This window comes from Pteronotus mesoamericanus, unplaced genomic scaffold (genome assembly GCF_021234165.1).
Source record: "Pteronotus mesoamericanus isolate MK-2021 breed Mesoamerican mustached bat unplaced genomic scaffold, CSHL_Meso_final contig_301, whole genome shotgun sequence".
Taxonomy (NCBI): Eukaryota; Metazoa; Chordata; class Mammalia; order Chiroptera; family Mormoopidae; genus Pteronotus; species Pteronotus mesoamericanus.
The window spans coordinates 241,774-263,643 of record NW_026555129.1 but is presented as its reverse complement, the minus strand read 5'-3'; the positions used below and the strand labels follow the sequence as shown (position 1 = coordinate 263,643).

Sequence of the window (21,870 nt, the reverse complement as noted above, 5' to 3'; positions counted from 1 at the left end):
ACAAAGTACAGCCATACACCCATAATGATGTTTCAGTCAATCATGTGATGGTGGTCCTACAAAATAGGGGAGCTGAAAAATTCCTATCTCCTAGTGACATTCCAGCTATCATAACATGGTAGTGCAACACGTTACAACTATACATAACATGCTGCACAGATTTGCAGCCCAGGAGCTTCAGGGTACAACATAGTCTAGTGTAGGGGTACTCACTCTATGATGTTTGTACAATGACAAACCACCTAACACCACCTTTCTCAGAATGCATTCACATTGTTAAGTGACACATGACCGTATATCTATATGTTTTGTTGTACAAAGATGTCAGTGATATATATAACATACAAATATTTGTACAGCTGTATAGAGCATGATTATATCTTTGCAAGAAAGAATAGTGCATATACTTATGTAGAGGCATGAAGCATGAGGCAAGAAAATGCCAAAATATTGGTCCAATATAGGAATTAGTAGTAGTTGAAGGTGAGGGGAGTGGGGATCTTCCACTCACTGCTAGGTTACTGTTTTAGAATTTTAATTTAAACTTACAAAAGTTTATTTTCTTTAGCATACAAACAGCAATAGAAGTCTGTTGTAAATTTTTCAATCATAGAAATGCAGAAAGTGAGACAAGAGGGTAGATAGGTAGATGGTCTAAGGGAATTTGAGAAGACTCCCCTTCCTTCTTTACCAGATCAGGGCAACTGGGCATGGGTGTGGGTAAGGGCTGTGGATGCACACATTCCTGCTGCTCTAAGGAATGGCCACCCTCGTTTGTATAAGGTGAGGTGTTGGGAACCCTCCTGCCTGGTTTCAGGGACTGTAGCCTTGCCAACAGGCAAGAGGGCCCTAAGGCTGGAGCTAAACAAGGAAGCCTTGGGAAAATAGGCCACTGAGGAGACAAAGTCTGTCCCCCTGTGCCCCTGCCTCCCTCACATCACCCTGCTTGGCCCCAGAGGATGGCTGGTTAGTCAATGACGGGTTAAGACTTCTTGATGGCAGGGGCAACCAGACAGTAACAGTCACATAGGGACCATCTGGGAAGGGCTGGGGGGACACAGAGGAGGGGCAAAAGACCCTCACCCCTCAACTTTGTCTTGGCCGGAGTCCTCATTCTATCTGGAAGAAGTCTCCTTATCTCTTGGCTCCTCTGTTCCACCCACCTGACCAGCTCAGTGAAACAATACCAGAGGCAGGTACAGCTCTAAACTAGATCAGGCGGTTCCCAGGGGCAATTAGGCCTGGAAAGGGAATGCATTAAATCCTATGACACCTACTTTGCTAAGAATGCCCTTGAGTTACTGAGAACTGATGTTTGGGGTCTAAACATAAGGATGAGATTAGTTGCCCACCTTTCAGGGCCAAATGGGGCCAACCCTATCTACCAGACCCCAAACTGAGGCAAATCTCTGTGTTCCTTCAATTGTTATCTATGATCTCTGTTTTCTGTAAACGTAGCCTTTAGGCATTGATTGATAAGCTTTGCATGCACACTCTATACCCCTGTGCATCTCCTCAATAAAAGCCACTTTACTAAAAGGGCTCTGGGCATTCTCCACTAGAGGGAATCACCACCCACCTCTCCTGACAGGCAAATCATGTCTGGTACAGTATTCCTTCATCCGCAGGGACCAGGGAGACTCTGTGGGACAGAGCCTCCCTTCAGTGAGGCACTAAGCTGTGCCGCTTTGCATCCCACAACCAATGGAACAGGAAGACTCCTCTCTGATCAATGTCTCCATGAAATGAGCCATACTTAGGGCTGAAGATCTCTAGGCACCTCCAATTGCATGGATTCTTTCCAAAAGAACTCTTCTTTAAAGGTTTCATGTCCTGGCTGATATGGTCCAGTGGACTGACTGCTGGCCTGCAAACCAAAAGGTTGCCAGTTTTATTTCCATTCAGGGCACATGGATTGGTTGCAGGCCAGGACCCTGGTTGGGGGTGCACCAGAGGCAGCCACACACTGATGTTTCTCTCCCTCTCTTTTTTCCCTACCTTCCCCTCTCTTTAGAAATAAATTTTTTTTTTTTTTTTTTTTTTTTTTTTTTTAAAGATTTCACCCTGTGCTCACAGGCCTTTTCCAACCCCTGTCAATAACTCTGGAGCCACACCCTCCCATGGCTTACCCACCTGAAGTGCTCCACTGCTATCCAGTTTGTATGTGGGGACTCTGCACATGACAACCTGAACAAAAAGCGTTCCATGTTTTAAGGGACTAAAAAAAGGGTAAGTTGGACAACTGTCGGAAAGCTTCAAAATTCTCCAAATTAATATGAAGGCTGCTGATTGTCTGCAAAAGCAAAAAAACTGGAGAGAGTCCAGATAGTTTTCAATAGGAATTTGGGAGAAAACATAGAGGTGGGGTGTTGGGGAAATAATTTACAACACTTGCCAACAAGATAAAAGAAAGAAACAGAACACTGACTAGCTGTTACAAAGAATGTGGGGTATCTGTAGGTATGGACATGAATGAATGGGAAGGGAAACGGGGAGGAAGTCCAAGATTTGCTGATCAGTGAAAAAAGCAAACTGGAAAACATTGGGCAAGACACAATCTCATTTCGGCAGGGGTTGGGGAGAGGAAACTGTGTGTACATACAAGGATATACATGGGGAGGGAAGGAGGGCAGAAAAGAGATGCAGAGGGCATTATACAATGAATGAATATTTTTTAATGGATAGAAAAAAATAAAGAAAAACATGTAACTGAACAGTGAGGGTGTTTGGTGGGGAGAGGACAGAGCAGATTACTTTTATTTGGAGGCTTTTTTTTTAAAGTTCTATATTATTGTATTATTGGAATTTTTCAAATGAGTCTGCACTAGTTTTATAATAAAAAATCATTAAAATGTAAAATAACTGCCTATTTTTCAACAGGATACAGGACAATTACCCCAAACACCCTCCATACATAATAAACTCAGATTTAACTGCGACCTATGAGAATAAGTTCATCTTCTCGGCATTCCTTGGCATTGTCGATACAGAATATGACTCAGTACTTGAATCATGAGAGAGTCAAGAAGCAATAACCCAGACTGCCTTCATAGATAGTGTTTGGTTTTGGCATTAGGTCAGTGCTAATGGAAATCTTTATCACTTGTCAGAGTCATAAACTCCCAGGGTTAAACAAGACCCCCAAAGTAATTCACTCCACTCCCAGACAGACCTTCAGCTATCAAATGCCCCTCTGGGCAACTCAGATAGACAGCTCCCCAGCCAGGAACTCTATGAAGGGAAACATTTCTTAAAACTAAGTAACACGAAAGGCTAAAGGACTCTCTTTATCCCTTAAAGATACTTTATAAAAGTGAGGTTCTGGCTTCAAGAATTATTCACTTCTCTCAAATTCTATCAACCCCATTGCTAACCACCTTCACCAGTCTTCAAAATTTTTATGTCTGGGTAAGTTCAGGTTTGGAAGGACCACATCAATATAATGGAAACTATAGTCATACCTCGGTACTCATTGACTTCAGAACCAGTGAAACCCTGTACTTGTTGAATTTTGATGAGGAAAAAATGTTTTGGCACTCGGCACTCCCTCAGGACTTGTTGCATCTGCTATAACTTGTATGAGTCACATCACTGCCCCACTAGAGAAAATGCTGCATTGTTTGGTACTCCTCAGTTTCGGCACTTGTCATAAGTTCCACAACTAATTAATGACAAGTACCAAAGTACTATATAAAATGCAAAACTGGGGCATAGCCCACTGCACTAGACTTTGTCTGTGTTATGGACTACCACAGATGTCTATCCTCTTGGCGTCTCTGGGCCACACTGGAAGAAGAGTTGCCTTGGGTCACATATTAAATACACAAACACTAGTGAAAACTGATGAGCAACAAAAAGGTTTTAAGTAAATTTATGATTTTGTGGTTGGCCACATTCATAGCCATTCTGGGCCGCATGCAGCCTATGGGCCACTGGTTGGACACTCCTGAGCCCCACTCCAGAACTCATGTTAAAATAGTAATCCTCAGGGTGGTATTAGGAGTTGGGGCCTTTGGGGGTGATTAGGTCATTAGGGTGGAGCCCTCATGATCAGGAGTACTGTCTTCATAAAAGTGACCCTTTCTCCTATGTGAGGACACAGTTGTATATGAACTGGGAAGCCCTCAGCAGACACAAAATCTGCCGATAGCTTTATCTTGGACTTCCAACCCCTAGAACTGTGAGCAGCAAATGTCTGTTGGTTAAGCCACTCAGTCTGTGATGTTTTTGTTACAGCAGCCTGAACTGACTGAAGCAGTCTTCAATGAAGATATGCTGTCATCAAGTGATAGCGGTGCCTTTGGGTAAAGCCTCACAGTCCAAATGCCCAAGTTATTATCCACAGGCAAGTTATCCACAGTGATCCAATACTATTTATTGCTAAACTGTGTTTTTGTAATAGAACTTTTTATTGTAGCAGTTAAACTTGAGCATTTTAGAGCCACTGTTTTGATGATATATATATATAGGGAAAGAGACCAAGACTGATGTATATACAGAGAGACCAAAATATGAATGACTAGGGATAATACCTTATTCATTAATGCCTGTTATCACTAACAGCTTAATCTAATGTTGACTTTGTCACCTGGGTTATGCAGAATGCCCTTTAAATTCCAATCAACCTTTAACGTTAAAAGTCCACAGAGCATATAAATAAGCTATCTGTTTCAGTGGTGCACCCTCAGGAAGCACCTGGATGCCTTTCCTCTTTTATCTCTGAATTGTCCAGGGCACTCACTGAGCCAGGTGTGCTCAGCCCAAGTGTTACCTGCCTCCTGTCTCTAAGATGCAGCAAAAATGTCACTCCAGTAGTAGGATACTGTGGTCCTCTTTCTGTGGATATTAGGCTTAGATTTTCCTGGGCAGAAAAGATTAGGTATCCTTATCTTTAGTCTGATTCTCTGTTTTCTAAGTAATTTAATCTAATGTTCAATCTATAATAATTGGTTTCCAGCAACTACACATACACACACCCAGTATTAGAAATAAAACTCTGTTGTGGTTTAGAGGAACTAACCTAACTATCCTAACTACGAGAAGCAGAGTGGTGGGCAGGGCACGTGAAGTCAGATCAGGCTACTTACTAGCTCATGCTCCTGACAAGTAATGTCACACTTCCACGGCTTAGTTTCCTCCTCCATAAGATGAACATGAAATACCCAGCAAATGATAGGTATTGAATAAAGCTGAACTCTTTGCCAGGAATTGAGTTCTCTCATCAGTGAGGCTCCAAACTATCTTCCTAACTTGTCTCCCCCTCATTCCTTCCAGATGTACTGTTTTTCCAGCCTCCAGGCCTTTGCTGTTACTGTTGCCTCAGTCTTGAATGTCCTCTCCCTCCCTTCAGCATTACAGATCTCCCCATACCTTCCAGGCTCTTCGATGTCACCTTTTCTGTGAGTTTTATGCTATTGTCCTTCCAAACCAAGGGCCATGTCTTTCTCTAGAATTTCCAGGCACATTTTATGCACATGACATTTATCATGTGCTGCCTTGTATAACTGTAAACAGACTTACTCCCCCTACAGGTATGTAGTCTCTTTAAATGCATTCCTGTTCTAGCACAATGCTTAGCACAATGGCTTACATGTAAAAATTGGCCAAGAAATGCTGGCAGGAGGAAGAAAATCATAGGTGTTTACTCTTATAAAGACTTGAGTAAATTTAAGAGGGAGACTCACTCCTGTTCCTTTCCTGTGGATTCCATCTGTGGTTGCCATCCGCTGTAGGCCCTTACACTCTGTAAGGCGGATGGATCACACACGTTTGGATGTGAAGATGGGAGACAAGCTTCATGCCATCTGCCCACCTGTGATTTGTTGTAGCAAAAATAACCTGCTTTGTTCATAATCACCAGAGAGACCTCAAGGTTTGAGAAAATAGTCACATCAAACATACCCTTCAGAGGATAGTCTTATCAATGGAACTAATAAATATGACCTTAAGCATAAACCCCAAAGGCTTGGTAAGTGGATGCAGACCATTTTTCTTCTTCAAAAGCCACCCCTCACTCTTCAGGAGGAAATACAAATTATTTTTCTCTCCTGTTCTATTGGCCTGGTTACCTCCGTTAGCAGTTGACAGTTTGCAACAGCAGGCTTCATAATAGCAGGTACAGCCCTTCCTCTCTGTTTCCCTGTGTTCCTCACAGATCAAACCAGCACAACTTTATGAGCCTTGGCACATGTTTGAACCAATTTGTTTTCTTTTATTTATAAACCTGAAAACAATTTTTTTAAAACCAATTAAAAGGGACTTGATGTGACTATCTCGTGGACAGCAGAGTTGTTTAGTTTTGTAGTTGTGTCTATACCATAAAAACAGTAGTACCATTTTACATTTATTAATGCAATTAATAATTATCAACCATAACTATCATATGGTACCATTCATTCATTCAACATTTACTGAGTACCCATGTGGTGGGAGCGAGGAACACAATAAATGTGCTGGGAGCGAGAAATACAACAGCAAACACTGCAGAGGAGAAAAAGCAGACAATTCTTTACATGTTTACTTGTTAGATAACAACGGTGGTAAGTACAATGAAGCAACATGCAAAGTGTGGACAAAAAAGGGGCTACATGCTAAATTGACAGGCACAGGGAATTCCTGCGCTGGCAGCCTTACAAACTCAGAGATGGAAATAACCACACATAGGATGGTCAAAAAAAATTCCCTAATTAAAGGCAAGTCATGTCAGGTAGTCATCTCCTAGGCCAGTATCTTCTCTGACAGAGGTCAATCTTTACCTTAACTGAGCATGTCTATTGTCTTTTTGCATCTAAGACAACATGCCTTTGGAAATTCAGAGTAATCTCCCTTTTCCAGACCCCTTGGGGCACTATCTCTCACCAGAGCAGAGACAACAGAACCCCTCATCATTATCTCCTTCTCCCACATACCATTTCTATGTGCTGTAAATATTAATTGTTAACTATCCTGTACCCACCAATGTAAAAGATTTGTGTCTTTTTATTTTACTCTTTATATAATCTTAGAGATTTCCCCACTTTGCTTTCTCCTACCTCCCTAAATTACCACCATTGAATTTCATGTGACTTCCTTAGATCATCTCCTTTGATTCTGATGTATAAAATAAGGTGCAAAATTGCCATTCCCTAGAGCGTTTTCTCAATCTGTTGAGATTTTTACTTTCTGGCAATTGTCATTAGTGTGGCTTAAATAAACTCATAAAATTTTTCTATGGGTTTGGATGTTTCTTACTTAAAAGCAAGGGTACAAGGATAGCTCAGCTTATAGGAAATCCTGATCTAACTGTTTGGAAAGTGGGAATGCCAAGAATGGTTTTCCTTAAGACATGGCTTATGAGTTAAGCTCTGAAAGAAGATGAAGAAAACAAATAAAAAGTAAAATGTAAAAGGAGGGGAAGAGAATTCTATAGAAGGGAAAGCATTATTATTGGTGATAAAAACAAAAACCAGTCTCTTAACCACTATTTAGCTTTAACTGTCCTATTGTTTCCACTTTTTAGAAACTGCAGATTTTTTATTTTCAAAATAATTCAGCAGGTAAATCTTGAAAACAAGATCAGCTTTCCTGTGGATTTCTCAAGGTTTTGCATATGAGAACTAAGCTGGCTTTCAGAACTATGAAACCAATGAGCTGTCACTATATATAGTTAATGCCTAAAACTCCACAGCATCTTTTTGGCATTAGTGAGACAGTCATAACAAGTTAACATTTACTGAGCCAGTTACTGTGTACCAGTGGACCAAGTGCTCTCATTATCATCAGTAGTTAGCTAATTATTTATAAAGGAAAGGGGAGTGAAGGGAATTAGACACAGAGCTTAATAAACTGGGGAGTATGAGCCTGTTTGCTTCACCAGGAAGCTACAACTTCACTCCCCAGGGGATCATGACATTGCTCTGCCAAGGGGATTAACACTCTTCCCTTCCCTGCTCTGATACTGAAATATTGCAGGCCAGAGGGAAAGGTGCTTGACCATGCAAGCCTGTCAGTCTGACTAGGGGATGGACCCATCAAAAAGCCCATGAAAGCTTGGAAATTTGATTGGTTCTTTTGAAAAAGCATCTAGTTCATCCAAAACCCAAGCTTATATAATCCCAGGGGGAAAAGGAAGCGCACGCACGCGCGCTCGCTCTCTCCCCCCTCATCCCCCGAAACTGCATTTGCCCCCACACGTTAGTTCACACATCCTCTTGCATGGGGCCCTTGGTAAGAACACGGGTGGACTTTTTCCATGGTGGAATGGACAGAGATGAAAAATTGGAAACCCCGGGGGGAAGCTTGTATTTCCACCCAAATAAACCAAAGCACACCACAATCTCCCATGTATGGGTCTTTGTAATCCTTTCCTCGTGATCCCGTGGAGGAGCCTCATTTCCACTGACAACATTATCAGTACGTTCTCTCATTTAATCTGCGACAGGTACCACTGCCATCATCTCTACATTATAGAGGGGGAAACTGAAGCACAAAAAGGCCACCTGGTCCCAGGGCATCCAGTTCCCAGAGACCTCTGCATCTAGCAGAGCTGAAAGTTGCTGTAATTAGGGCCTCATCCCAACATACATCCAAATGCATCATGTAATCTCACACCTCAAAACCTTTGCTCAGGCCTTTGATTCTACCTGGAGTGCCCACTCTCCCCTCCCCCACATCCTTCCAATAAACATATGTTCTTTTAAGACCCACCTAAAACATTTCTTTACATGGTAAAACATTCTCCTTTCTGAGATTAGAAACTGTAAAGATAAAGGAAAACACATCAAAATATATTTTAAAAAATAACAGCAAGAGAACTTGTTCTTATAGTGGTTTGATAATAATTTCCCAGAAAGAATAACGGACAAACAAGGGCAAAAAGTTATCCAGTAAAGTGACTGAAGGAAAAGATAAACAGGTATATCCAGGCCACCTCTAGATGAGAAGCACATGACCAAATTATTGACTTGAAAGTCCTTTGTTTTCCCTAAATACTCAGGGGCAATGGTCAGTGACTCTGGACAAAATCCCCACAGGCTCCACTTTACCTGCCACACCAATGTGTACAAGTGACCAGAACTGGGCCTGCCCTGTAATAAGCCTTCATCAGCATTCTATGCTGGGAGTTCAACGGTTTACTTGCTGGGGTAAACCCAGCTTTGGCAAAGCCACAGCCTGATACAACCTGGACTGACGCTAAGGAAGCCAGAAAATGAAATCAGGGAGGGGATGTTTTATAACCACCTGAAAGGGAGGATGTTTAGCAAGACAAACAAAAACAGTTCATTTCCACAAGCTTCACTTTATATTTAGCCTTGCCATTCTCAATAATTGAATGTATTATTTATTTTAGCCAGCAATTTCTGTGTGTGGCCTTCTGAAGAACAGTAATAGGTTCCTAAGGTGTGGATAAAAAGGGGCCACACACTAAACCAGACACGTTCAGGGTAGGGCTGTATACTGGACCTAAAGTAATCACACAGGATGGCCTGCTAAAAGCAGGTCATGGTGTGTAGTCATGACCTAGGCTGCTATTTTCCTGACAAGATTGATCTTTACCTTAACTGAGTCTGTCTATTGTCTTTTTGCATCTACAGTAATACACCTTTGTAATGTCAGAGTAATTCCACCTCCCCCCCCCAATCTCCTAGGAGAGCAAATACCAAAAATCCCCTCATTGTTATCATGTTAATTGCTGACGGTTAACTATCCTTTATCAACCTGTGTAAAAAGAAGTAAGTGTCTATTCCTTTTGCTTTTTACCCAATCCCAGAGATTTCTCCACTTTGCTTTCTCCCACCCACTTAACTACTACCAAGGAATTTCATGTAACTCCCTGTGCCTCCTCCTTTGGTTCTAATGTATACGATAAGGTGCAAAACTGTCATTCTCTGGAGCATTTTCTCAATCCATTGAGATTTTGTTTCCAAGGAACTGTTCTCAATTTGGCTCAAATAAACTCATAAAAATTCTTAGAGGTTTGGGGGTTTCTTACGTTAACAAAGGTTTAGCATTATAGCGTTTAGAGACTCAAAAAAAATCATCAGATAAGTTATTATGGCGTGAACGCCATATTCTTGCTTCCCTGCAGTAGCTTAAAGTGAGGGGTCAAACAGAAGAGGAGTCCAGAGCTCTTGACACCGAGGGTGAGGGTGCTACCTTACCTGTTATCATACCCAGACTGTTCCTAGACTGCTTATCTCTGATGTCGACCAAGGACAACACAGGGCAGCACAACAGGAAACAGCTATTCACAGTTGTCCTTGAGTAATTCTTAGGATAAGCAAACTGGGGGAAGGCAGGGAGAACAGGACAGGGGGGCAGAGTTTGTTTCACTGGGGAGGAGCCTTTGCCTTGCTTCCCCTTGCCCCCCCCCAAAAAAAAACCCACACACAAAAAACATTGAGCCCCATAGGCTATCTCATCATAGCAAACTTGCCTGGGATCTATCACATTCACCACCAGGGCTCTGAGCTCATCAGGCTGGCATCTGCAGCTTGCACTCCATTTCTAATTTGCAGGTGACACCAAACTCAGGCACTCCCACAGGGGTCAGCTATTACTGAACTTTCAAGAGAGAACCAATTTATAAGACTTAAAACTTCTAATATCCAAAGTAATTAATTAATCTAATCTTTATTTTGCACATCAGGTTTTTGGTGGCAGCTGTTAATTTTTGTTTTACTTTGTTTCATGCTAACCCATCATCCTTACCAAAGTAGGCATTAAAATAAAGCTCCACATTTACCAACAAATAATAAGGACAGATGCCTACTCTTGTGGGATTTGCGGTCCCAGTGGGGACAGGGTGTCCAGACAGTAAGTAAACAAACATACACAGTAAGAAAACATCAGGTCATGATAATCATGAGGAGGCCAGCACAGACGATGATTCCCATTTCCTGCTCGGTGACTAAAAAAATGCAATTATCTGGAGGAAGATCATTTTAGAAAGAGGGAACAGCAGGTGCAAAGGCTCTGAATCGGAAGGCAGTTAAGTATGTTCAAAGAACAGAAAATAGCTCATGTGGCTGAAGAGTGGTGATGAGATGAGGACAGAAGGCAGGCAAGCACCAGGTCACGTGAGGACTTGCAGGCAAGCTGTTGGGTTTAATTCCAAAAACACATTAAGAGTCCCCAGGAATCAAAACCAAAACCAAGCAGAGTGTGCAAAGCTTCTTGAATAGCAATCATGGTTTTTCTGTTTTGTTTTTTAATTTATTGATTGATTTTAGAGAGAGAGGAAAGGAGATGGAGGAAGGGAGATGGAAAGAGGGAGGGAGAGAAACACTGTTGTTCCACTTACTTATGCATTCATTGGTTGATTCTTGTATGTACCCTGACAAGGGATTGAATCTATAACCTTGGCGCATTGGAAAGGTGCTCTAATCAACTGAGCTACCCAGGCAGGGCCAGTAATCATGTTTGAAGACTCTCGTGCCCAGAGCTGCCCCAGATGTATCAAGATACAAATGCAGGTACCCGCACTTCTATGCCAAGGGCTAAAGAATGGGGAAGGACCACGCTCCAACCAACCCAGAGCGCCCATCAAAACTAATGGCAGCAAGTAGTGAGTTGCTAACCCAGGCATAACCTGTGACATCAGGTGGGATATGGGGGTGGTGGGGGGAGACAACCACTGAAAGCAGCAGTCCATCTCATACAGTGCTAGAGAAATTCCTAAAGCATTCACTGAAGCTTTCTGATTGTTTGCACTGCACATACTATCAGAGTGGTGAAAGGATATGGCCTTGGGTCAGATAAGGGGCTGAGTGCTGGCTCCTAAGCTATTCCCTCCTGTTTTCATACCTGAGAAATGGGGTACCAACAACAGGACTGGCTCACCGTGGCTATCAGGAGGATTAAATGAGACAAAATGTGCAAAGGGCTCACTATGTAACAAATGCTCCATAAACGATGCCAGAATTTCTTTTAGTCTTTGTGTTACAGCCTGCTGGATAGGTATCTGCTGCTAGCCTATACTATCGCAGGTAACAAGAGCATCCTGCAGCAAACATTGCTATCCTCCACCTCAGGGCATTCTCGCTGCTCAAGTGATGAGAGGTCTCCAATGCCAAATAGTTGATGACCCAGAAGCAGCCCTTGGTAGACAGAATAAAGGGAAAGTAATCTGTCTTCCCTGCCTCTCAGGAGGTGGCCCAAGACATTAGACACTCCCTCCCAGAGGCCCCCAGTGAAAAGAGACCTCAGCTCTTCCCGGCAGGAAGTTGCCTACTAGCGTCCCTTTGCTAGCTTCCTTTCCTTCCCTCTCTCACCTCCTCATCACTCTAATAACACTGGCGAGGATCACCTCCCAAATAAACCACTTACACCTAGCACAGAAATGGGTCTTGAACAGAATTTTCATCCCTAATGGCAACTATAGACAGTATTCATTCTATACTTACTAGGTTCTATCTGTTGTCTTTCTGGGGTTTCAAATATGGACACGTCATCAAAAACAAACATGAATCTGCTGTTACAAAGCAGTCCTAACATCTAAAATTCTCTAGGTAAGCTTAGCCCTGGATGTCTGAGCTGCCTAGGTTAGCCTCTCTGAGAGATTTAAGATGGTCCTTAGAGGAAAATAGCCACACTTTGTAATCTGACTCTAAATGTGTACGTGACCAATGTGCTTCCTACTAAAGAAACAGATTTAAAAACTGTCATTTATTGATAATGTTTTTTTCCCTCCTACATACACACCACATACTCCCCACATACCCCCTGCTGAGTCTGCTTTCCTAAGCAGCCACAGCTGCCTGAGAAGAGGGGCTGATGGGCTTACCTTGGGAGAGGCACTGATTGGCCAAGGCCACCTGACCAGAATGCAGGTAGAGGTTGAGGCGTGTGAAAATGCCCACCAGGGATGGAATGGTGATGAAACAGTAGGCAACACAGGCCTGGAGAGAGGGGAGAAACACAGGAGGTCACCTGGCAAGCCATCACTGCAGATTAGAACTCCTGTTTTCCCCTAACATATATTTTCAAGCAAAAACACTAAAAATAATTTCCCTGTTCCAAGCCCCAATTTCTCCCTCTTGCCTCTGCTGTATTAGTCTCTTTGGGAGGAGAGAGGCAAGCAAGGAGAGTAATGGTGTATGAAAAATAAATCCTTACTTATCATTTAAGGAAGTAAATAGGCAACAACTGATAGCAATTAGGTTAAAAAGCAGCTGTTAAAACCAATTACTTTTAAAAATGGAGGTCATGAGAAGAAGTTACTGCAAAGAGTTTGAGGTAATAGACTGAGTAGAGAGGACAAGGCAAAAAAGGGCAGGGCTGGGACACTATGTTTCATTTATTTTTTGCATAGGATTTCATTTTTGAAAACATGGATTGTGTTGCTTTGATAAAATTTTGAGCAGTACACTAAAGAAGCTTCAATTTTATTTCAAAGTTGGGAACTGATCAATAGGAAAAAAAGGTATTAGACCTTCCAGATACAGGTACAACTACAGGGATAATTGAGCTGGCACACAAAGCCTAAATCCATCCCTCAACTACTTTACCATAATTTGTATCAAAATTCAGGCTCCTCTAATCATCCCAGAAATATTAGGAAAGTTGGTTAGTCCGCAGATATAGAAGAGAAAATTAATCTTGAAAATCAAACAACCCACTATAGTTCAAATTCTGTGTCTCGAACATACCCGGACAAAGGCAGCCGTTTTTCTGGAGTGATTCCCCTTCATTACTTTTCTTGTTTCCATTGCTAACCGGTTCACACTCTAGATTTGTTAATAAGTGAAACAGAAATGGTAATGATTTATGTCTTCCATAGAGATTTGAACGTGAACTGCATACAATTCAATGAGAACCAGCTAAGTGGGACCAAGACTGGCTAGCATCAAACCCTGGAATGCCACCAAAGGGGTCATCAGGCTTGATTCAATCTGGGCTACAGCAAACATCTCTAAGACAGTAGAATGAAAGGCACTTACCGAGTTAGTCATGCCTACCCACTGGCATTATAAAAGACCATTTTCTGGATTAATGGTTCACTTACTCCATTTTTAGAAACCCCATACAGTAAGCTTAAGACCTTAGAGATTTTAAGAAGAACCTCCAAATCTGAGAGTAAACCTGGCAATTCAGCTATGAAATACTAACAACCAAAAGAAAGGTAATAATAACAGCCACATCATCACTTACAGCACACCAGGGACCATTCAAGGAACTGTACATTCATTACCTCATTTAATTCTATGAGGTGAATACTGTTACGTCTCCTGTCTTAGGTCTTAAGTATAGTAATGCTAAATAATCTGATAAACAGCAAACAAATATATAAAAAAGCTACTCTCCTTGAATTTACATGAGGTAATTTAAGAGCCTTAGGGAATCTTCCAACAGACAGAAAAAGTTTAGACTTATGGTTTCCAAATGTATACTGTGAGACCTCAGGGTACTAGGCAATCTCACAGAGGAACATTTTTTTTTTAATAGGAAACCACAGCTTTATGTTCAATTGTTCAGCATGAGGAAAACCACTGGTGTGAGCAGCTCAGATTCAACACTGGACTACATTACATTCCTTGTAGTGATGTTGTATCTTTGCACAGCTGAGGTTTGGAAACTGCTTTGATAAAAAGCAAGCGCTGTGCAAAAATCAATGTGGACCATAAAATAAGGGTAGCGGTGTGCAACCTGACTCCAAGGTTTGAGAAATTTTTCTGTGCCCAATAGGTGCCCAGAAATTATGGTCATTTAAGAATGAAATAAAACTATATTATTTTTCTTTCAATTTATGTATATTGTTGTTTTAAAGGGCTATCAAGTTGTTAGGGCATAAGTACTTATGTTGCTTGAGCCTAACTTCTTAATAAACAGAGATGTTATTTATTTCTTTTGACCTGAGGGTACCATAAAAAGTTGCTGAAAGGGGCCATGATTCAAGGACACTGGGACTCTGATTAGGCAACAAGGCACTCTAGGGTAGTGTTCCTATAAACTAAATAATCATTGCTCCTCATGTAACTCTGTGCTGTTAGCACACAGGAATGAGAATAAACAAACTTCAGGGAAAAAGAGGTCAATGAAAACCATTCAAAAACTTCAGCAAAGCTGCAGATTTTTACTGACCTTTGAGAAAAAAAGCTTTCACACCTCAGGAAAAGGAACGACATGGGGCTAGAAAAATCACAGGTTAAAACTGGTGCCTGGCATATACATGACCAGTACTTATTGAAAGAAGAAATGAATGAATGAAAAGCCTTACGTGAATCAACTGTACAAGAACAGGTTCCAGATTGCAAAACATTGACCTGGCCTCAACATAAAAACTTAGCTGTTGCTCAAAATCACGACCAAAGGAAACCTAGAATCAAAAAGAGAGATGCTGACAATGTTATTTCTAGCCAACTGTGAATACACAATTGAAAAAATTTTTCCTGAGCTCTGTGGTGCAGGGAAGGTACTGTGATGACAAGTCACCAAAGATTCCCCAGATATGAATGAGTGGAAAGGGTATGCAAGCGCACACACACACATGCTCACTGGAATATACTTTAAGTAGATGTTACAATACCTCATCCAGCATATTGCTGAAATATTACTATTACCACCTCATTGTTATGACATGGGCACTGGAATAGAACATGAAATGGCCAAACGGTATACGAGAGGGGACCCAACACCCCCCCTCCAAATTTTCTTCTGGAGGGTGGGCCCCTTGTAGTACAGGTTTCCCTCACTAGGTGAGTGTTCTAGGAGCCCATCTGTATCAGTGTACCGGCTGCTGCTGTTGTGAGAGGCTGTGTTTATTATCAGTGAATTTTTTTGGAAGACTCTTTCAACACGTTAATCCATTTTATGACGGGTGATTTATGAGAGCACTGCCCACACCATGCTGAGTATTCAGCAGTTTTTGACAGAAAAACAGCATGACCACCCATGCCCCACCCTCCCTATTCCACCTGATCTTGCCCCAAAAGACTTTTTTCTGTTTCCTTGGATGAAAAAAGTCCTCAAAGGGAAACGTTTTGCTGAAGTGGAAGAGGTGAAACAAAAAACTGCAGAAGCACTAAAAGGCATCAAAATCGATGAGTTCAAAAACTGTTTTGAGCAGTTAAAAAAGTCTCGATAGGTGGATTGCATCAAGAGAGTACTCTGAAGCTGACTGAAGTTTAAACATGTAATACACAATTTTTTAATGAATAAATTCCGTTTTTGGTGGTCCCCTCTAAAAAACAGAATCTCAGAACATAGATTTTCCCAGGCTAGAAGGAAATCGCTAGGAAGGAAATAATGGAATTTTGTCAGCTCTGGCCCTTTCATAGAACATAAATTTGGTTACTCGGAGCCATTTGTCAGAAGGTTTTCCATAATAAGGGCCACAGCTTTCAGCTTCCTGATGGGGTTTCCAACCTCAGCAGCTCAGTGGTGGCTGCCAGAACTGCGGATGGAAGTTTCTCCATCATTGAAGATCCCCTCTTCTCCCATTTCTTCAAATTTATCAATATCTGGTTAATAAGATAAACTTACTGCTACAGCAATCATTTTTGTCTATAGGAGGTTTAACATTGCTATTTTCATTATGGCTATCATGTTTCACATCTTATTCCCTCATATTCTTTTCCTTTATAACTTAGTGGCTTTTCAGACAAAGCCATAAAAGGATAAATACCACAAGGTCAGCATATCAATCAAGGGCATGGGAGATGCACCTCGTAAAAGCCAAATGTACATTTCCTAATGTAGACTGAATTTTCACTAAAATTGGTATTTCACCCATGGTGCTTGGTGGATAGTTCAACTGGCCCCTGCTGTTGAATAAGTTACATTTCCTACGTTATTTTCAAGGTGATCTAGCTATTTTCATCTCAGTCAGCCTTTGTTTTGACATGCATGTTAAAACAGAGGATACTGGCAACAGTTGGTATTTAGCTTTGCACACCAAGAATAAAAATAAAGGCTGTTCTGGCTAAGATGGTATGGTGGGTTGTTCCCAAAGAAGGCTGCAATAATCCCTCTCATTCTGCTGGTCAAGTCACAGAGTCCCTGGTTTCTTCCTACTGGGATGGACAGAGGCAGAGTTGGCTTTACCTCCCCTACAAGGGGCTGTTCCTGTAACTCACTACAATTTCTGAACCTGAGCCTTTAAAGGCCCTGTGGCTTGAGTTTTTGTTCTCACCACAAAAGAGCGCTGTCAACTGAATAATGAAGAAACAGTGAAAAGAAAGAAGTCACAAAAATGTGAAATGAGACACCTCAACCAGCACCGAGGCCCCGGGCACATACTCCATCCCGCCACATGGAGTAGCCTAGACACCCAGTCAACTGACAGAATTCTAACAATTGCTAAAAGCACTGTTATTTAAAGCCACCAATGTTGAGAACTGTCCCACCTGGTTTCAGGAACTATAGCCTTGTTGACAGGGGAAAGGGCCCCAAGGCTGGATTTAAGCAAGGAGGCCCTGGGGAAATAGGCCACTGAGGAGACATAATCTGTTCCCCTGCGCCCCTGCCTTCCTCACATCACCCTGCTTGGTCCCAGAGGATGGCTGGTTAGTCAATGATAGGTAAGACCCCCTCAATGGCAGGGGCAACCTAAGACAGGCACAGTCGTGTAGGGGCCATCCAGGAAGGACTTGGGGGACAAGGAGAAGAGGCAAAAGACCCTCACTCCTTGGCTCTGTCGTGGCCTGAGTCCTCATTCTATCTGAAAGAAGTCTCCTTATCTCTTGGCTGCTCTGCTCCACCCGCCTGGCTCAGGCTTGAAACAATACTAGAGGCAGGTACAGCCCTAAACTGGATCAGGCAGTTCCCAGGGACAATTAGGCCTGGAAAAAGAATGCATTAAGTCCTATGGAACTTACTTTGCTAAGAAAGCCCTCGAGTTAATGAGTACTGATGTTAGGGGTCAAGCACAGAATGTGACCAGTTTCTCAGATTTCAGGGCCGAATGGGCACCACCCTGTCTACCAGACCCTGACATGAAGCAAATCTCTGTGTTCCTCCAACTGTTATCTATGACCTCTATTTTCTGTAAATATAGCCTTTTGACATTGATTGATGAGCTTTGCATGCAGGCTGTATACCCTTGCGCATATCATTCTCAATAAAAGCCATTGAACACAGGGGCTCAGGGCATTCTCCACTAGAGGGATTGCCAGCCCCTTTTCCTGGCAGACCAAGAAGTGTCTGGAACGATTTATTTTCCTCCAGACACTCTGCACAGGACACGGTACCCCCTTCACCTGGCACCCAACATGGGGCCCCCCATGCACCAAGACTTAGGGTAAGTTGTTATACAGTAATGGGTAACTCAGACAAATGGAGAGGGGACACTTGGCATTTTGCATCCAGCCTTGTTTTCACCACTGATAAGTAGAACATCGGGTGTTTCAGGTAGCATCCCCTACACGGTCCCTGTGGTTTGGGTTGTGCATATATCTCCCTGACTAGCCATGTGTTTGCCCTCCATCAGAATAACAATCTGTTTAGGGATAAGGCCAGTGACCTAAATTAATCCAAAGGGGCTCAATCTTAGGACTTCTGCTGGAGTTCCTCCTGCTGGGCTACAGAGCTGGAAGGGATAGAAACATGGAGCCTTCGTGGGGAATGAGCCTTCCTGGAAGGACACCAAGAGAGCAGAGCCATGAGCCAAAGACACACAGACAGCAGGCCCTGAGGACACTACAGAGACCTCGAGTCCAGCTGCTCCTTTGAAGGGTTCCATCCCTGGACATTTTGCCACATGAGCCATTAATTCTCCCTTCCTGCCCCACCTTTAGAATTTTTCTCTTAAGCCAGTCCCCCCCCCACCCCCGCCGCCTCCTTTGGCTCCCTTTGCCCACAGGGGAGTGTGATGGCTAATGTAAGATGTTTTCTAATTTCATCTTATTTCAATACAAATGAAAAGTACCAGGGAACATAATGTTAACTGCTTTCACCTGAGTGAAGATAAACACATCACATTTCCAATCGCACTGACACTTCTTCCTCAATACTTACCATTTTTATAAAACCATTAATCAAATATGCCAGCATTCTTTTCTCATCCTCAAGAGTGAGTGCACTAAAATCAATAATTGTACATAATTAACATTGGGGTAATAAATGAGTTTCTAAAGAAAAAATGTATGAGAACTAAGCAATTTAACAGGTAAGAACAGTTTGCATTTTTTAGATTTAAAAGTGTTTTACATATCTCTCAAAAATGTTGTTCTCAAAATAAATTTATTAATGGCAAAAAAGAAGGTAACTTTTTTCCCTTTGGAATTTGGGCAGAAAGGTCCCCACTTCAAATCTTGTAATTCAGAGAACTTTTGTTCAACATGATAAAAATTGTAAACAGGCAGCAAAGTTGAAAAAATTTTTATAGTGAGCACCTATATATCCAACCACCAAGACCCTACAATTATCATTTTGTAATATTTGCTTTATCACATAACTATCCAGTCCCTCTCCATCCATCAACCCATCGTACTTTGTGGATGTCTCTTAAAAGTAAATCACAGTCTCAGTTGCTCCTATTTAATAGCAAATTTAATATATATATTGGTTTGGCCAAAGAGTTTGTTTAGATTTTTCTGTATGACAGCTCTAGTAGTGCTTAGTTGTCTTTGACTTCATTTGAAACAATTTTGTTAGATTGTACTGTGACAGCTGTCATATCAGCATGCATTGAAAAATAAACATAAAAACTGGTGAATTTTTCTGCACCCATTTTAATATTGAAGACAGAAGACGATAACACATTTTTGGCATATTATACCTTATTATTTCAAGAAAGGTAAAAATGCAACTGAAAGACGAAAAGACTGTGCAATATATGGAGAAGGTGCTATAGTTGACTGCGTCAAAAATGGTCTGTGAAGTTTCTTGGTACCATTGACATTGTGGCCAAGTAATTCTTTGCTGTGGGGCTGTCTTATACATTGGATGATGTTTATTTAGCAGCACCCCTGGCCTCTACAACTAGAAGCCAATAGCAGGAGATAGTTGACATACTCAAAATATCCAAATCAACAAGGTTATTGATGAAAATGAAAAATGTGTCTTTTACTTTAAGGAAAAAACTAAACAGACTTTTTGGCCAATCCAATATATACAATGAAATGTTATGGTCTTATACCTTTGATTATACTTGTTAAGGCCTATAAATAGCATCCCCAAATTTATTTTGAAAAAGTTTAAGAGCCCAAAGAAAACAGGAACCAAGGTTTTTGTTTACTGGTTTGTTCCAGGGAAGATAAGTATGGCAGAGACTGCCTAACATCCTCCAATACACTAGGTCTCTCCTTGGTTCTCTGAGTCTACATTTCCTAGTCTCCTTGGCAGCTAGGATGTGAATGCAAGTCATTTATAAGCCTTCCCAGTTTTATCTCTAAAAGACAGCTGCTGCCCTCTAATGCCTGCAGGCTGCAACATGGACATAGTCAAGACAAGCCAGCTTCTACAAGGAAGACAAGGATAACACCCCAGAGGGAGGGCAGAACAAGAAAGAACCTGAGTTCCTGGGTGATGTTCTAAAGCAGAGCTACCCTACTTCCACCTTCTGGTCTCAAACTTTTATCAAGAGAGAGAAATCAACCTACTTAGGCCAAAACCCAATATCCTACTAATAAAAGTGCCTTTCCGGATGTTTACTGTGCCTTTATTTTTATTTTTGGCAAACTAAAATCTATTGGTTTCATTTATTATAGAAAGTCTTAATATTTTGATTTTTGTAACTACCCATGAGTTTGAAAGCACAAAGTCATGAAACTAGATTCTAAAATTCAGAGGAAACAAAAAGAAATACAATTCATCTTGTTGACGGTTAAGTTCTAAAACAATTTTCTCAAGGCTTGTAACATTTTCCAGTGAATCAAGCTGCTTGTTTAGAAATTTTTTAGACAGTAAGATTTCAGTGACAAATAAGCAGGAATTGCCCTAAGTGTAGTCAAATGGAAACATGTGGAAAAAAGGCTAGAAAACAAAGGAGTGATAATTTGGCCTTTGGCCCAAAGGTAAGGCCAGTGGATAGGTCTGAACTTCAAATATACTGAACAAATAAAGTCCCTCACATAAAGTGTATGAGCAATTGCAGTTGAATTTTTAAATAACTGGTTAATAATGAGAAAAAAAAAATGTAAAGGCTATGTCACCAAATGAATGAACTCATTGGTGTACCATGTTGCTCTCAGAACTCTCTCGGAGAAACAGGTTTTAAGTTCACTTAGATGGAACCAGCCTTTTTCTCCCAATTGAAATTCCTTTGTAAAAACATCTGCCATCTCATTTTCTCAGGTTACCCTCAACCCCCCTCCTCTCCTGGACTGCAAAGTCCTCGTAAGAAAGGCTCTTAATAGTCCCTCATAAAATATTACTATTCACAGTGGCAGCCTAAAGCAGTAATTCCCTTATGTACTATGTGGTATAAAGATCCTATCTCTTTCACATTTCAGCCTTGAGTGTGGCTTACTTCACAGAGTCATGCATGGTCTTGCAAACATGCAAAAGGGCGTTCAGAATGACAGGATCCTTGGTGGGCTCTTGCTGATGCCTAGGAGACATTTAAAGATAATAGTAAAATTTTATCTGCTGAGAACAATGAAAGCATGGACTTAGTTCTTCTCTACTATACATATTTAAGAAGCAACAAATGATCCGGGTGCACTGAACGTGGCCCCATTCATACCTAATGGGCAACTTTTTGGTTTTCTCTTAATTCTGCTTGCAACAAGTTTGCTCTTCTCCACATACTGCAACTTCTTGTAACTGCAAAATCCTGGTAAAACTGCTACATCTCCTAATCCAGGCAAAGAGTAAACCTGTTTTTGGTTGCGTTTTTTTTTTTTTTTTTTTTTTAATCATACTTCTTGAACTCCCTGAAGTAGTCCACAGTTTTTCTCGATTGTGTTAGGTGCAAGAACACTTACTAATTGGGTTTTTCAATTAATATAA

General features: G+C 41.5%; 1 protein-coding gene across 2 annotated transcripts in view; it reads right to left on the bottom strand.

The window, feature by feature from the left end:
- Positions 1–21,870, bottom strand: part of VPS35L (VPS35 endosomal protein sorting factor like) — a 150,629-nt gene that overhangs the window by 25,318 nt on the left and 103,441 nt on the right. The window contains exons 22-26 of one of the 2 annotated variants that reach the window (XM_054575477.1): positions 21,389–21,469; positions 18,934–18,997; positions 15,197–15,295; positions 13,629–13,706; positions 12,764–12,878 (exon numbers count right to left, since the gene is read on the bottom strand). In XM_054575477.1, coding sequence (XP_054431452.1) covers positions 12,764–12,878; positions 13,629–13,706; positions 15,197–15,295; positions 18,934–18,997; positions 21,389–21,469 — 437 coding nt within the window. The remainder of the gene's footprint in view (positions 1–12,763; positions 12,879–13,628; positions 13,707–15,196; positions 15,296–18,933; positions 18,998–21,388; positions 21,470–21,870) is intronic. The other variant, XM_054575478.1, reaches the window with a different exon arrangement.